Below are 17,983 nucleotides of genomic sequence, written 5' to 3'. Positions count from 1 at the left end.
ATTATTATCGTTTATTATCACTCGTTTCTTACATTATTTTATAATATATTATTTCATACATAGTCATAAGGCATAACTTACAGCGAATATTATGAAAGAAATGAACGTATTACATGGCGCTACGTCGATTGTTAGTGTGTCTCAGTTTTAGCATCACAAATTAAATTAAATCACTTTGTAATGAGTTTTAGTTTTATGCATTGGTGTAGGTACCTCCCTTTGTGAAATAATTCGACCTAGATGGGCTGAGATCCACTTGTGACGGATTGAATATTATAGGATTCATATGTTTTCGAACGTGGTTTGAACTACCCCGTAAACTAGTAAAGTCTCTAAGAACCATCTCGAACGACTAATACTTTCATCGAAATTGCTCGAGCCGTTTTTGAGTATATAACAATCGGACATTGCATTTTGTTGTACATTTGATGATTTGAATTTTGAGTAACAAATAAATACTTGTTTATTTATTTAAAAAACAAAACTCTTAAAGCAATGCATAGGGCTCGTTTCAACTAGTTTTTGTTTTTTAATTTTATTTATGTCACTAATGGCACCAATTACCCAATACATAATAACAAAAGAAAATTTTTCACTTTTGGAGAGCAATAACGAAATTCATACTTGAGTCTCCGTGAATTCAAAAATTCCATGTTACGACCATGCCTATATATATAAATAGTATCTATATTCTGTAGGTGTGGTAGTTTGGTACTGTAACATTTTATCAAACACCTACTATAAATTATAGTGGCTTATTATTTAAAACAAAATCATTCCTCAATGAATGTATCGATAATTTTATTGCATTAGGAATTATTTATTATTGAAGTTATGTAATTATATCTATGAGGATTTTGGCATTAGAGTTAATTGATCAGTTATCACCGTGGCTCATAACTTATTGATCAAAAAAAGGTTGTTATAAGCACAATTATATGCTAATAAAAACATTTACATAAGTGTTTAAATATGCAGTAAAAGAATTTTTTTTTTTAATTCAAATATTATAAATAGGTGATATAGTTCTTTTAAATTCATTGATGTTCATGAATAAGTAATAACTTATGACATAAGCATAGGCGCAAATAGCGTTTGAGATTTTTTTTAGATGGAATTATAGATAAACTTGGTCATTCTGCATTCACCTCAAACTCTTTATAAATTAAAATAGTACTAGTTTGTACTGGTAAAATGAATAAATATTAAATAGTACAGTATTACAGTTTGTCAGCTTATGGTAGTTAATAGGATAGAACTAGACAAATGATTATTATAAATACCTCTCGATTCTCGAAATAGATGTAAAATAATATTATACACATTGTACCAGTGCTAAAAACTCTTTTATATGAATTATTAAAAATAAATCTAACTTCTTTAAATTTATAAAAGAATATATGGAAAATGTTGTTAATGTAATTTATATGTTTATCTAATTTTAGCCTGTAATACAAAATTACACCAAGGTATATTATTTTCTTAACATTTTCTAGTTAAATACAATTTAGTTTTTAGACAACATTATGGTTTTTAAATTTGTTTTTTTGTGAGTTTTTTTGTAGTTTTTGGTTTTTTTTTTGCATTACTTGTTGCTCATGACCTCATGTCCATCAATTAGAAATTAGAATGCCCTTAGAAGGGGCTGTTTTCACCAATAAGCTATAAGCCCATGAGGTCTTTTGACGTTTGGCTGCCTGGTTTATGCTGTTTGGCTTTGTGTTGTTTATATGCTGAAAATACCTCTATAGGCATGGCTGCTGCAAATTCTGAAGAATTCAACACTACTAGATACAGGGGGAACCACGAGAAGGTACAACACACACCTTTGAGTTTGTTCAGAAAGTAATATGGCTGTATCATCTGCAGAAATTATTAAATCAGTATTTGTATTTATTTTTATTAGTAGGCAATCATTAATATACCTAATATGTATAATTTTTTAAGTAATATTTCATGATTTACACAATTAAAATAAAGACTTCATGCATGTCTAGCAAAATACCCATTGGTTTAAAATTTTTATCATTTCTTTTTAGGACTAAGTTGTCAACTTGAAAAGTGCACAGGTACTCAATAGACAATCCTTTTCTTAAATCAAATTAATTTTAAAGGTTATAGATTATGGATATAAAACATGATCAAAGACTTATGAAAGCTATATAAAACATCTTATCATGAAAGAGTTTGCCCAAAAACTATTATAAGTCGGTTCAATTAATTTCGTGACTATTATTTATGTATGTACTATACACTGCAATTATAAGCTAGTAAATTACATTGTTGAAATGAATTTAAAAAAAGTAGATATAAGGATATAATTGTTACAGCTGTTACTAAAAAACCCTTAACGTTCCATCTCTGCACCCACGTTCCACACAGCATTAAGATCACCTCTAACAAAGAAGTAAACTATATTACACTTTAAGTCAAGTAACAGACTAGAGAATACTTACCTACTACCTACCTATTTTAACACCCAAGTCCCAAATAAAATACCTTCTTATTAATTGATATTCCCTCTCACAAATACTTTTTAATTTTCTTTAACTTAATACAATGATTAAGAAGAATAAAAGAAAATATTTAACGATATCAGGTGATTAATAATGACTAATTTGAAATGAAAAGAAAAGTTAGCTTTTTATTTTTATGTTTTTTTATTTTGTTTTTAAAGATAAAGTAACCTATCTAGTTAAGATAGTTTGCGTAAAGTTCTTTCTATACATTGTGTATATACAATGAGTCAAAAAGTAGAAAAAGACTTTTAGTTTAAAATTTAAACATCTAATTAATAGAATGAAGTATAAAAGCAACTATACTAGCGATTCAATTGGATTTTTATAACATTCATCATAGCAAAAGAAATATCAGCTGTTAAAAGGGTGAAGCTTGGTTTAAAAACATTACCAATATATATTGTAGCCCAGAATCTGCATAGAAAAAAGATAGAGTGAAATGTTATGTATAATGTATATGGAATAACCGTGGAGGCTGTTTGCCAATTGTTTACAAAAACCAATTACTAATACAACTAGCTTAGGTAGGTACCTATAAACCTTGGTAGTAAAACTAGTTAGGACTTGGAACCTTTTTAAAATAAAAAGTATATCAATCCTGAAAATGACGTGGTTAAGGACATCATTTACTTGTTATACTTATCATTGAAACACTAAAAACAGTTTTAACCCTTTCAGGTCCATTGTATGTTTTTGTTTTTGATTTATACATAATCATTTTTGCAACAATTGGTATAATTTAAAGAGTTTGATCATTGTTAAGTAGGTAGGTAATATGAAAATTTAATAATACGGGGCGCCAAATATTGATTACCTAATGATTATATTGAAAAATCAAGTAGGTACCCACCTATCTAGTATCTAGACATATAATCTGTAATCTTTCTTATTGCTGAGAATGATCTTTCACATGTTGCAGAGCTAATTGGAATTGTTAAAAATAATGATAACAGTTTATATAAATTAGGATAAAGTTCTGCATCTTGCACCTTGAGCGGGCTTGTTTCATGTTTCCAGATTTAAACTTTAGAAACAATTTTTTTCAAACAACATTTACTGTTTTATGTAGATTAGATAATTAATGAAGGATATAATACTTCCGTTAAAATATAAATTTTTGGAGGGGCTAAGCCCCTCCAAGTACCCCCCAAATTGTGCCTTTGAATAACGGCGTCATCGAATGTGATTCTAGACAATCTCACAAGTGTATCAAATCTTAAAAGAATTATTCAGCGAACTAGGCAACGTAATCAACGCTCTCCGTCTAATCTATTAACTTTAAAAGATTTAGGAGAAATACCAAACATATGTGTACACAAAGAAACAATGGAAGTAAGTTTTTGTCGTTTGATAATTAAGAAATTAATGGTCCTACAAAAAATAGAATTTTAATATTTTGTACAAGTGAAGGATTAAAGTTAATGTCTGAATCTGAATATTGCTTCGCCGACGGTACATTTAAGAGCGTTCCTTTTATATTTACACAAATATGCACAATTCACGTATTGAAATATAATACTGTAATACCAGTAGTTTTTGCACTATTACCTGATAAAAGTACTGCAACATATTCTTATTTAATCAAAATACTAAAATCGCATACACCATTAAATCCTAAAACTATTATGACTGACTTCGAACAAAGTGCGATATTTGCATTTAAGGAAAATTGTCGCAATATAATTTCTCGTGGTTGGCACTTTCACTTAAGTCAATGTGTATTGCGAAAAGAAAAATACAATCGATACCCACAATATACGAAAAATATCTAACTGATGCAGAGTTATGTATTAAAATACGATTGTTACCAGCACTTGCTTATGTACCTGACGTAATAGCAAGTTTCGAGCACTTATGTGAAACTGATTATTACATAGAACACGAAGAACTTTTTTGACCACTAGTAGACTACTTTGAAGATACTTGGCTTGGAAAGACTGCGCAGACGACGTAGAGGTCCAACATTTCCTTTGCAAATGTGGAATTGTTATGATTCGATAGATTTGTCAAAGACTAATAATTCTGTCGAAGGTAATTAATTTTTATAAATAAATATATATCTAAAATAGTAAAATATATTAAGTATATATAATAGATTTTTACATATTATATAGATTGGAATCGTGGTTTTAATCATTTACTTGGATCGTATCACCCAACACTTTGGAAACTCATAGAAGGGTTCAAACAAGAACAGACTAATACAGAAATGAAAGTAGAGAAATACATAAGCGAAAAAAACCCAATAAAAAAAAAGAAAAATATCTAGACACACTATTAAGAATTTTAGAAATTCAAAAACAATATACAGAAAGAAATATTGAAAATTATTTGAAAGGCATAGCCTATAATTTATGACTACAAGTATAAATTATAAATATAATATAATATCTTTTATCTTTTTTTTAAAATTTTTTTTATATTTAATTTGATGTATGACTATGTTCGACGTTTAATATTAATAATTTTGAAATAATATACTTTAACTGTTTTGAACAGTCGCTATTATGGCTTTTAGCTATTTGATACTTAGATATTGTGCCGTCGCTGTTTTGACATTCGCTTTTTTGGATTCGTGGTTATGACGGTGACTCACTTATGGGTGGACGCATGCGACGGAGTACTTAAACTAATTTTTCAGAAATTTTAGAGTAACTCTGCTATTATATGTAAAGTTTAAGGGAAACTCACGGAGAACTCATTTTTATCAAAATGATCAAGATACCATAATTTGTTTTATGGTTTACTTCATAATCTCGGACTTACAAACTAAGTTAATACTAACTAATTAATAATTATTAATAAACTATTCATTTATTTACTTTTATTATCATTTTGAGTTTGATAGGTATTATTTTTAATTATAATATAATATGTACAGTAGTTATTAATACCTATTATATTAATTTGTATTTGTATTTTTTTTAAATTGATTATTCACAAGTACTTTTGATACGACTTAAATAGTGGTATTGGGGGGGGGGGGGCATAGCCTCTACGGCTTAATGACGTTTAACAAGTGATGAAGATGCTTTTTTTTAAAAGTCCCCCTACTTTAATTTTTCCAAGTCGAGCACTGAATATAGTATATCTATAGTCCTAATTTTACTCAAAAAGATACCTACTGTATTTTACTCCAGTACTTTATAAGACAGTAGTCTTATATTACTAGGTATAATGGTATATAATAAATATTATATTTAGTGCCGTATTTAGACATTTTGCACTCGGATGTAAAAAAAATTGGCTCCTCCTACTTCGGCCCAGTGACAGTTTTTAGAATTTTTTTTTTTTGTGGCCTCTTGATATTATCTTATAATATACGAGTATTAAGATACAAAAATGTTTGACCCATTAATAATTTATTATTTAAAATGTGATTCTTATATAAACATAAAAAACATAACATAGAATTATTTTTTAAATGTTTAAAGTTACAATAAGTCAAAATCTACTTTTTATTTTTTTTTAATCAAAGAATATTTTGAAATTTAAAAATAATTAATATAATGAAAAATGAAAAATTACATTCACGATAAAAAAATCACCTACTTAGATTAAATTTTAAATTAACTACATATTATGTGTACTACAATATGGATAAACATTTTTTAAATTAAAAATCAAAATATCTTATACTATTTGTTATACATTTAATTAACCGTAATTTCAAATATAGGTACCTAAATAGCCGTAATAAAAATTAAAATATTTGGACGTATGGTTGAAATCACCAGATTTATGTATAAGCGTATATCCGGATATAAGAAACGTAATTGCTAGTCAAAATCCGATGCCCCAGACTGGGGCTGTCTTAAGATAAATACTGGGGCCCCCAGTGAATAATATAATATCACAGCCTAAACTCAGGACCTAGACCAACGGGGAATATGAGAAATAGATTCTCATGAACATTTTAGATTTTGGGTAAAGAAAAAAATCTATTAGTAAAATATTGTTTAGTGAATTCATAAACCGTTCCCTGAGATAAATTTGAGGGTATGTCACTTGAGCTCTACTTATTATAATTCATCATAATATTTTAAGTTTTATTTTTACATATGTAGGTACTTACCTACTTGATAGATCATATTAATAAATTATCACGAAAAAAATTTAAATAAATGTAATACAATTATAATATTAATATGAGCAAAACTGTCTATAAATAATTTTAAGAAAAACGTTATTATTTAAAATCTTAATAGTTAAATTATTGATAAATGTAGGTACTTTATTAATTGTGTATCATAATGATTGTAATATTGTTGTTGATTGTAACAGGGCCTTGCCCGTTTAATACCAAATATAGAAATAAGTAAATAATAAAAAATGTTATGTATCATTTTATCAAGTTTTATTAGCTACACGGTTTTACATATTTCAGAATTTTAAGTGCATAGTTTGAGGTTCGTTGAAGTTTAAACTGCAAGTTAAGAGCATTTTTTAAGCAACTTGTATACCTGTTGAATCACAACAAATTTGTAAAAGAGAACTCGTATTATTATTTATTAGGTACATTAAGAATCTTCGATATAAATACATTAGCTGTTTAAATTTTAAACAGGATAATAGGTATATTATATAATTATTAAAATAATTTCAATTTTAAAAGTTTTAATAATTCACAAGTGAACAAATTTTCTACCACAACATTTTGATACCCTCGACGGAGTTATCGCCGGTGCACCCCTAATATTTCCTTGATTATATTGCTTGTTGGCTCGTCTTAGTTTCATTAGTTTTCTCGAGTTTGAAATGCAAGATTAGATAAATCTCAATTGTTTGTGTTCATATAGTACCTAAAGAATCTTGAAATAAAATTTTAAAATTTAATTTTTCTTCTTAAATTATCATAACATTATAAAATGGAAAATAAAACTGCCATTTTGTAATATTACAAATACAATACCTATTACTACGAATAAGATTAATTGTAAAGTTTTTTTATTTATTTTTATTTTTAATGCAATATTTACAATCTATACAACAAGTAGTACAATAAGTAAATTTGATAATAAGGTAGTATAATACATGACTTGAATGACTTGAGGTGGGAAAACCGTCCATCAACAGTACCTCCTAAATTGTAAAGTTAAACAGTTAACATGTTTTTTTATAAATTATTAATTTATTTACACATTCTATTATGGTGGTTATTTATTTGTATTTACTTACATGTCCTGCCAAGTAAACAATATGTTGACTAAGATTTTAACTTTACAATTAATCTTATTTGCGATCATAGGTATTCTAGTACCTAGATTTGCGTGGTATTAATCCACAATACCTACATTTTGTATGTTGTACACTTGTACTCTACCATGCATTTTGGGTGGTATTCAAAAGCGCCGGCTAATTCAGGTTTTAGCTTATTATCAAAGCCTGGTTTTCACGGCCACTGTTTCAGTGGTCAATTTTGAAATGGAAATTTCAGTTTCAACAAAAAAAATTTATTACTTCTAAACTCTCTAAACCAGCGGTTCCCAACCTTTTTAGCTGTGTGGACCACCAATTTTGTAAAAAAATCTTTGAGGCTCACAAACAGCTCACCTATTACACACGAATGCATAAATATATATATATAATATATAAACGTCAGTTGTTCGAATTAAAAATAATTAAAAACTAATTGTTCATCGTGAAAAACACTTTATCAAACTTAATCACAAGTTAAACAATTTAATGTGATTTTTAACATTACCTGTCCTTCATGAGAGAGTAAATATCGGGATGAATATTGTATAGTTTTACAATTAAATCACTTTCAACATTCAGTTGATTCCTATATTTAGCGTTAATTAATAATTTGACACCAATTTGACACTATAGAGCAGCGGTTCTTAACCTTTTGTAGAGCACGGACCCCGATGAATTATTTTTAGAAATCGCGGACCCCCTTACCAATTTTTTGTCGAATACCTTTTTTTTTACAAAACATATCAAGTTATCATAACCAAAATTATAATAACTATTTTATATTACAAATTATAGAAGTAGACATAACAAAATATACACATTTATATAAGATTATAATTTTATATGAAACAAAAATAATAATCCAAAAATATTGTAATAATGCACTTATGTCATGTATTAACTTAAGTTAGGTGGTAAGGCTGCCGCGGATCCCCAGGGGTATATATATTATATATTTATATGGTTCACAGCCCAGTACCACGCTGCTCGAGGCCCACAAGTGGGCCACGGCCCATGGGTTGGGAACCGCTGCTCTAAACTATAAAGGTACAATATAGCTATAAGAATAGAAATGTATAAATTGGCTGTTAGCATAGACGCATAGTTCTATTTTAGTTTTTTGGAAGAGAGAACACTACAGCTAACAAGATGACATTATTACTTTTTACATATTTTTCCGGAGTTAAAGGTTAACCGGTAATTTTTCCTTTATCAACTTGATTAACTTTAAGTTTACATAGTTCATAAAAAAACTCTTTTCTCTCAAATAAGTCTTCATTTTTAAGGGTTTTGGATTATTATTTTATTAATAATGAATGAATTAAACTTGATACTTGACAGACATTTCAAAGTACATAGAACGTACTAATTAGTAATTACCAGCGTAAACAACGCCAAATCGATACCTTTAATTAAGTTAAGAACGATTTTTGGAAGTGAGACAAATGTCCCTTTCACATCCCCTCATACATGAACCCTCCTTTATGCGGAATCGGCGGGACATATAATTTGCGCTGAAAAACCAATTTCGTATACGATCGACATCTATGCGCCTTATGGCCGACCTACGAGAATAACGACTCTACATAATGTCGTGGTAAAGGGATTAATACGATTTTCCGATTTTCGGAACACTGTGCCGATGCATAAAATATATGTATAATAATATAATAACAATAATATGTTGTTTGGGCGCGTATTGTATTGTGTCCCCTCGGTAACTCCTCCGGTAGTAGTAGTGCTGTTGCAGTATATTTCGACGACGAACAATATTATTATCCACGGACAATACAACACACAAGGCGTGCACAATGCGTTATTGTAGATTAGACGAGTTGGGTTCGCCGCTTTGAGTGGGCGGTGGTACCTAATTCGAATGTTGAGAATACCTCTGCTCTCCGTGCGGTCACTGGTCAATATTTGGTATACACATATATATACACACGTACATACTATATAGAATGGATATAATATGACGACTAGGAGGAATTATATGAGTGTACGTATATGTCGTATACAACACGCTTTTGGTCGTAAGTCTTGTGCACCGCCTATTGATATAGGACATCGGCGGCGGCAGCAGGGGTTTATTTTTCATCTCGTTGACCCTATCTGTACATTGCGGAGACGAAGTAAATAAAAACGGGACGCTACCCGACCAACGAAATATTGGACGACGAAAATGAATAAAGACCCGTGTTGTTGGTCTTACAAAAATGTCGTGTTCTCGCAGTGGGTATATTATATACTATATTTATAGCTATCCTGTGTATATACGCACAGCAGTACAGCACACAAAAATACACAATGCGCACACTGCATGTTTATACAATTATTATGAGCAAACAAAATATACGTATAGACTATATATATTTGTACATAAAAATATTGTATTGTATTGTATTATTATATTTTTGACGATGTATCCTTTTTACTTTGTTGCAGAACGTGCATGCACAAAAGTGACTCTACCCGGTGGTCTCAGGGTTCGTATAGTAGGTACCCGTCCCCCGCCCACCTACGACCTACCACATGACACTCTTCGAACCGATTTAAGTCTTTGTTCTCCGTGTTCGTGCCTACTGGCTTCTGTCGTCTGCCGACTCGCCTAAACAGTGTCCCGCGGTGGTAAGTCATAACCATTTTACATTTTATTCCATATTTTATACATTTGAGCAGAAGCCGGGTTCCCACTATACGTCTACATCATTTCTTGTTGTGTTCCATACAGAGGTGATATCGGTTTTTTTCTAATGGAAGGATAACCCAAAATTGATTACAAAGTTAGATATGATGGGGTTGTATAGCCGCCTCACTTATAGTATCAAATAATAATAGAATATACGTAAATCTTAATAAATACTTATTATTCGTACAGTGTCTCAAATACAAAATGTTTTAATTTTCATTAAAAAAAAATACATATATACCTTATATAGGTACCTAGCTAGTATGCCAACCTAGAAACTTTTCTTGATTTTTGAGCCATATACACCATAACATCAAGAATTCATTCGGGACCAATTAATAGGGCAATGATAACTACTTCTCCATTGAAGGTCAACAATATTTACCAATTGAGATGGTTCTAAAAACCTACTATAAATTATATCTAAATAATAAGTGACATTTAGTAAATTAACTCCTTATTACTTCAGACATTGTGTTTCTACTAAATACGATTTCAATTTTTTCACTTACACCAAAATGTTATCTCAGTAGTAATGTTGACGTAGATATGGTGTATTATATAAATATTGAGTGTTGATATAATAATATGATAATATTTTAAACAATCGGTAAATATTGAATGGCTAGTCAACTATAGGTACCTATACTTAAGATTTAAGGTATAAATCATCTGTAGCTGTTTTATTAAATGTACTGTTGATTGCTTTCATGCTTGCCATATTTTTGGTTCAGTGTTGTTGCTGAAACTAACAGTTATTGGTCAAGGTTAAATTTAAAAAAATATTAAAACATGGCTTATAGTAATATTTGTATAATATATTATGTATTTTAGGTGATCGATACAAAAATATTTTTAAAATTTAAAATATATTAATCCAGAGCAGTTGAATATTTAAATATATTTACAGGCAACGGCGGTAGTGTAGTAAACTGAAAACCCTGCTTAAGCGGGGACTGGGGAGACGAGTTGCTTGCAGCTTATCATCGCTGCCACAGATATGAAATTTTAATTTTTTCGACTTGTAGTTGTAACCAAATTTGCCTCTAAAACAATTTTCCTTCACAAAGTAGTATTGGATATTATAAGTAGTTAGTGGTATTAAGGGAGGTGCTTGGGAGTTTAGCTCCTACCGTTCCGCATATTGAACATTTGTTTACTATAAATTACTTAGATATCAGTTTTCACTTATATACCACAACATAATAATTATGTATAAGTATATTTTTTTCTATAATAATGAATAATGATGAAGCTGTGTGCGTAAGCTAATCACGATGACTCTAAATAATCTAAACATTTGAAATCGATTAGTTAGTTTACTCGTATTTCCAAAGTATAAAATATAGCCAATATAGGTAATGCTGTCACTGGAGAGTAGTGGTCCATTTAAAATGAATATTGGCGATCGTATATAAAGAAACACACACATGACATACTGTTGTTATTTATAATTCAATGTTGTTTGTGCAATGCGTTTATAACTTGTGTAAAAAATTCGGATCACAACGTTATGTCCACATGCGAGGACGAGATTATTTTAATCCGTTTATTTTATTTGAGAAAGTTAGACGAGGATGATTTATGATATAGGTAATAATTGATAATGTACCTATATCAGCTACTGTAGTTTGTAGGTACTAATGAAAGTTCATCGTGAACAAAGTTTGAAACAGTGGTGATTTATATTCACATCGGCACAAAGCTTACAAACTATTGACAAAATTTAGGTTAAGAACCGCTCTAAAACTAGATAACATAAATATTAAAAACTATCTTCACCTCTTGATTCTTGTACCGGTTATTATCATTGCATAAGTTATATTTTAATTGTACGTATGGTGCATACGCGTAACCTAGCTAAATAGGAATTTCATAATTTTTAATTAATATTTATAGTCTGTATATACATTAATTGTGTGAACACATTATGGCAGATTATACTTCCTTTAGTTTTATATTGATATTAAATAGTGTTAAAAATAATAAAAATGTTATAATAATTTTTAAAAACTCATATTTAAAATAAAATTTTTAAGTTTAACCGAAACTTTATTTACAATTGAAATGTGTCCCGCCTATATGTTATTAAGTACCACATTTGAACGCTGTGTCGTATACAAATAAAAAGGGCCATATCTAAAAGTTTAGTTTAAATAAATAATAATGTAGTAATTTATTTACATTTTATTTACACATAAAATAATATTTAAAGTATATTTTAGAATGGCTGGGTGACGTTATTGAATCCGGCTCAATATAGTTACCTATATATTTTACACTTGTAAAAGTTGTTCAGTTTATACAATAATTTATCATACCCAAATATTTTTTGTTTTGTCATGATTTACTTTTAAATGTGTGAATTTTTGTGCTAAAGACAGTGGAAGTATTATAATTTGAATAAAACGTTTAGTTTATTTTTTGAATATTAAAAATACTAGAGATAATAACCGATTGAGCCATGACGTGTTGCTGAGGTAATCGGAAAAAATATCACGGAAAAAAATACAATTGAGAGGACGTTATAAACTTATAGGTATAATGATATTTGTTGTCTTATATGTGCGTAACATAGTAAATTTTACGCTCAGCAGATCGTTAGCTTAAAAAATAGAGTGAATTGACCTCCTATAAAATTTAAAGATATGATTATTATCTATGACATCTCATAGGTTTTTTGTTATATTTTAATTTTAAAGCGAGTTATGAGTATTTTAAGATCTACAAGCAACTTACAATTTAGTAATACTCATAGGTAACTCATTTCTTCTTAACTCTGGATAAAGACGTGTGGGACTGAAAGTCTGAAAGTATTTAATTAAACAGTTTTATCTTAACCCAAGAAAGATTTTAAGGGAATTTACCTTGGTAAAATACCAACAAATGTCATAAATTGGAGAAAAATAACATGGTGTTTGGTGAATAAGCTGCTTAATATTATCCTGAAATAAATTGATTTATGTCTTACAATTAGATATTTATAATTGATTTAATATTTATTTATATTTATATTTATTGATATTTATAATATTTATAATTTACCTAGTGCAGGGTGATTTTTTTTCAAATGTATATTTTGCAGGATGAATTACTAATATATTTTATAATAAACCTTGTTTTAATTTTTTTTCCTGATGCTTTTGAAAATTACTGGCCAGTGGCCAGCCGTTAATTTTCCCAACAGAAAAGTTACAGAAGTTGAAAATAAGTTGAATAAAGTGTTAAATAGAAACAAAATACATATGGTAAATTCAAAACAATTCATTACTATAGAATACTTTTGCTCTTATTATAGAACTAATGATGTAATTGACAAAACTTATTAAAATTAATCTTAATAAATAAATAAGTTGGTTTTATTTCTTGGCTTTTTTTCTGCAGTTACAGCCGTACGTAACGAAAATTACTTTCATAGTTTTATAAGATATTAAATATTTCAAAACAACTAAACAATCAAGACAAATTCAGGTCTCAGTAACTTCTTTAGTGCATAAAATCACATCGCATAAGTTAAACGTTGAACAAAAATTCAAAAATATAGTTTAAAAGTAATTAAATAATTTTTTGAATTGAACAACTTGTACACGACGTATAAGATAGGTAATTACGGTGAGCCCTGTCCAATGACGCCACGCGTCTTTATTCAATTCTTCATAACTCAATGAATAAGTGAGTAGAAACGTTAAACTTATACTATAATTTTTCTTAGAATCGAAGATTATTTCAAATTAAATAAAACTTATTTCTGGTGTTTTGTATTCCTTAAACTTTCCTTAAAATTCTGACAAAATTAAATATTTAAACGAATAATAACGATTTCAGTTATATTTTGTTGTAATTTAAAAATAATACTAGGTACCTGAAACTTTTAAAATATTATGTTATTATGTATCAAACATATAATGACATTTTCAAATGCAATGTTTTAGATAACAATTAATCTACCTACTGAATCACTAATTGTAAAATAAATTACTTTAATAGTAATAATATCATAAAATATGCTTATAGTAATATAATATAGCCTGACAAATCGTCTTTGCTTAGAATCGTTTTTCGTATGTAATTATTAAAATTAAAAAAAGTTGAGCGTAAGTTCACCATAATTTTCTGTAAGTGTCTGAAGTTGTGATTTTGATAAAATTCTCAAAATCGGGAACTTTTGCAATTTACTATGTGGTTAGAAATCCATAAAAATTTTAATTGTCATATCTTAGATTTGATAATTTAACACCCTATAATAGAAAAAATTGACCGGAAAGTCACATTATTTTTTTATGAGGGTTTGAAGTTTAAATTTGTATGATTACTCAAGAGTAAAATAAAGATTTCTCATCGAATGATTTTCTTTTTTAGTTGTAATTCAAAAGTGAATAACAAGATCTTGAAATTTTCATCAAATTTTTATTTAATCATTGTCTATACTTACTAAATAGGTAACATTTTTAAAATATATTTTTTACTCTTTTTGAGATATTTTTAGGGTTGCGAAATTTTCGAATTTTTAAATTTAAATTCATATTACAGCAAAATGTTAATAGGCATCTAATTTCGTTGTTTGAAAATTCTTATAATAATATGTATCAGATAATGAAATTAATAATAATATCATTAGTGTCCAAAATAAATGTATTAATAAACGCTTGGTATTATCGTTCTTTCGCAATAGTACCCAAATCAGTACTAGTTGGTCAGTATTAAAGTGCGACAGATAAAATGTATGTACAGATGACGGTTTCTCAGAATAGGTATTCGTATTTCGTATTTACTATATTGGGCATAATCTTGTACATAAATTATAAATTAACAGAGAAGAAATATTTTCATTTTATTATTTATTTGAAAAATCCAAATTATTATAATTTTCACTAGGTGCAAATGCACCACCTGGCCACCCCTTCAGGCGTCTTTGATACTATTCGTGGATACTGGATGCTTATTGGAACTTTTAAAGTATATTATTACCTATATTTTAGACGTATATTGACATTTTCAAATACAATGTTTTATGCCAAAATTAATTCAACCCACGGTAAAGTAAAATACTAAAATAAGTAACTTTAAAAACAATAATATCATAAAATATACTTAGTAATATATAGGCTGATAGACCATCTTCACCCAAGACCGTTTTTCGTTTAAAATGATTTATCGTTGAATTCGAATAAACACTTCCATAACAATGACTTATACGACATCTACCTACAGCAAAGATTGTACCCACTTCCCAAGTGTATTCATTTTTTCAATAATTAAAATCGGTGAGTCCCTCTGCGGCTTAGCTAGTAAGTGCAGGTTTCAAGTCTATATAGTCCCTAGGTACCTACTCCAGTATTGTTTTGGAAACCCACGAAATATGCAGTTACAATATATTAAAATCCTGTTTCCCTCTCAACGGTAGGTATCGTTTGTAATAAGTATATATATAGAAAATACCAACGTACTATATAAAATATACGATAGACATTGTAATAGATTATATCAATATTAAATTATTTAAATTATTTTCGCATATACCTAGGTATATGGATACATGGTTTTAATATTACAGCCGACTTGTCTATTTGTCTATCATCCTATTGTAATAATATCTGCAACGTATTGCACCGACTTCTATGGCCCTAGCCCCAACCATTAAGTTTAGAATTCAAAATATGCACTACCGGGCTTCGGTACTCGGATTATGTAGTATCTAGGAATACAAGCACCGCTGCTCCACGCCGGGTTTGGGCCCGCTCCGGGGGCTGTCGGATGCCGAGATGGTATACACGCCACGCGTTTTATACGACTGCACCGAAACAACGGCGTCGGGTGGTTTTTGCACCGCTCCAGCGTAAAATCTCGCGTTGTTGTGTAGTGTACCAATGCGGCAGCGAGGTGAAAAAAAGTCCGCGACGTTCGCGACGACGACGCAGTTGCCGTGGTGACGACGGGACGACGACCGCTGCCGCGACGCGATCACCGGTTAGGCATCGACGGTGGCGAGGGGTGGGGTAGAAGGCGGCGGCGCACGGACCGCGCGCGGTATATACGGTTACCGCCGCGCCGCCGCCGCCACAGCCACCACCGACCGGCCGGACGGCGGCACCACTCGGCAGTAGCACACATGCTCGGCGCACGGCCGGTCTAACGTTTCTCGGCAGTCGATCGTTGTCGAACGTAGTCGCAACCGACAACGCCGTCGGTCGCGTGTGCGCATTTTCACGCGTTGCACACACCCCCTGTCGGATCGCGGTTACCCGCCGCGCGCACAATTGCCACCCTCGTGGCCGCAGTCAACCACCACCGTGGTATACGCGCCGTAATAATTACGATCTTACAAAAACAATATACATTATTATCTCTGCTGTTATAGTCGTCAGTCGTGTGCGAGGCGACGTGTTTTCGCGGTTTTCGACGGTTTCGCGCGCCGCCGAGTGTTCGCCGCGGGAAAGTCATGCGAGCACGATTCTTGACTTAACGAACAGTGTACCATAATATTATCGTAGATCTATATATTATATAGGTTCACATATCGCATTGTACGTATATATTGCGACAAGCTAGAGGATCATGTCGGCCTCCAGCGGAAAAGACAAGACGGATACTGCCGGCAGCAGGTGCTCCGGCGGAGGACCAGAAGCAGGTACGTTATTTTTATTTTCAAAACCGTATACTATCTGCGCTATATTAACGATTGCATACGCTTGGTAAACATTATAATACCTATATTTTATTTATAATAAAATATAGTCTCACATAGATAATCCTCATCGTAGTAAATATTATTATACGTTTAGACGGTGTTTGGGATATAAGGGCGCGTTATTGGGGCGTGATTGCTGCGGCCCGGTGTGTTCGCGTCCCGGTGACTACCGCCTCGCCGCTCGCTGTGGTACTCACCACCCTTCTACTTCAACAGCTAACGCCTTTTTGACCACTCGCCGGTTGTTTCTTGGTCCTCTTCGTCGTCCACTATCCATGTCTGGCATTCTTATTTACCCGTTTTTCAAATATATTCATCATGTCAAAGCATCGTGTTGAAATCCGTTATTTTCGGTTTCACGCCCGATAAGAAAATAATAATAACAATAATACGAAGAACCTATTTGAAATCGAGTAACCATTATATTATTAAACGATGGCACGGCATGCTGTCATAGTGTCATCTCAAAACGGAAACAAAACGTCATTGCAATATATAATATATATCATAACCTGTCGATTTACTATCTCTCTCTCTCTCTCTCACTTAGTATTTACACCCACAGGTACGCTATATTAAATAGTTTCCCATAAATAAGATATCATCATTGTATTTTTTAGTATTGCCTGCAGGTTTGAAATTATCTTCTTACGTTTAATCACAGATAAATTACTCGGGTACAGTGAATATTTTTATAGCATTTATTTCTAAAAGGTACAATTACTGTATATTTTGGCCGACAGTGCATATAAAGTAGTAGAATTTTTTTATTTCATCCATTGATATAGGTATTATGTTTTAATTTTTATAATTTATATTTTTTTTCTATAATCTTAGAAGCGTCACAAATTTGTGATTTCTTCCACATGCGCATACAAATCATTTAAT

At 30.6% G+C, this 17,983-nt stretch overlaps 1 protein-coding gene across 2 annotated transcripts in view; it reads left to right on the top strand.

The window, feature by feature from the left end:
- Positions 1-16,497: 16,497 nt before the first annotated feature.
- Positions 16,498-17,983, top strand: part of LOC111029808 (myosin-VIIa) — a 135,895-nt gene continuing 134,409 nt past the window's right edge. Inside the window, exon 1 of one of the 2 annotated variants that reach the window (XM_022308990.1) lies at positions 16,498-17,035. In XM_022308990.1, coding sequence (XP_022164682.1) covers positions 16,963-17,035 — 73 coding nt within the window. In that variant the 5' untranslated portion in view covers positions 16,498-16,962. The remainder of the gene's footprint in view (positions 17,036-17,983) is intronic. The other variant, XM_022308989.1, reaches the window with a different exon arrangement.

This window comes from Myzus persicae, unplaced genomic scaffold (assembly GCF_001856785.1).
Source record: "Myzus persicae strain clone G006 unplaced genomic scaffold, MPER_G0061.0, whole genome shotgun sequence".
NCBI classification, from domain to species: Eukaryota; Metazoa; Arthropoda; class Insecta; order Hemiptera; family Aphididae; genus Myzus; species Myzus persicae.
Note: the sequence above shows the minus strand (reverse complement) of the source record. Positions and strands in the feature narration are given on the sequence as shown.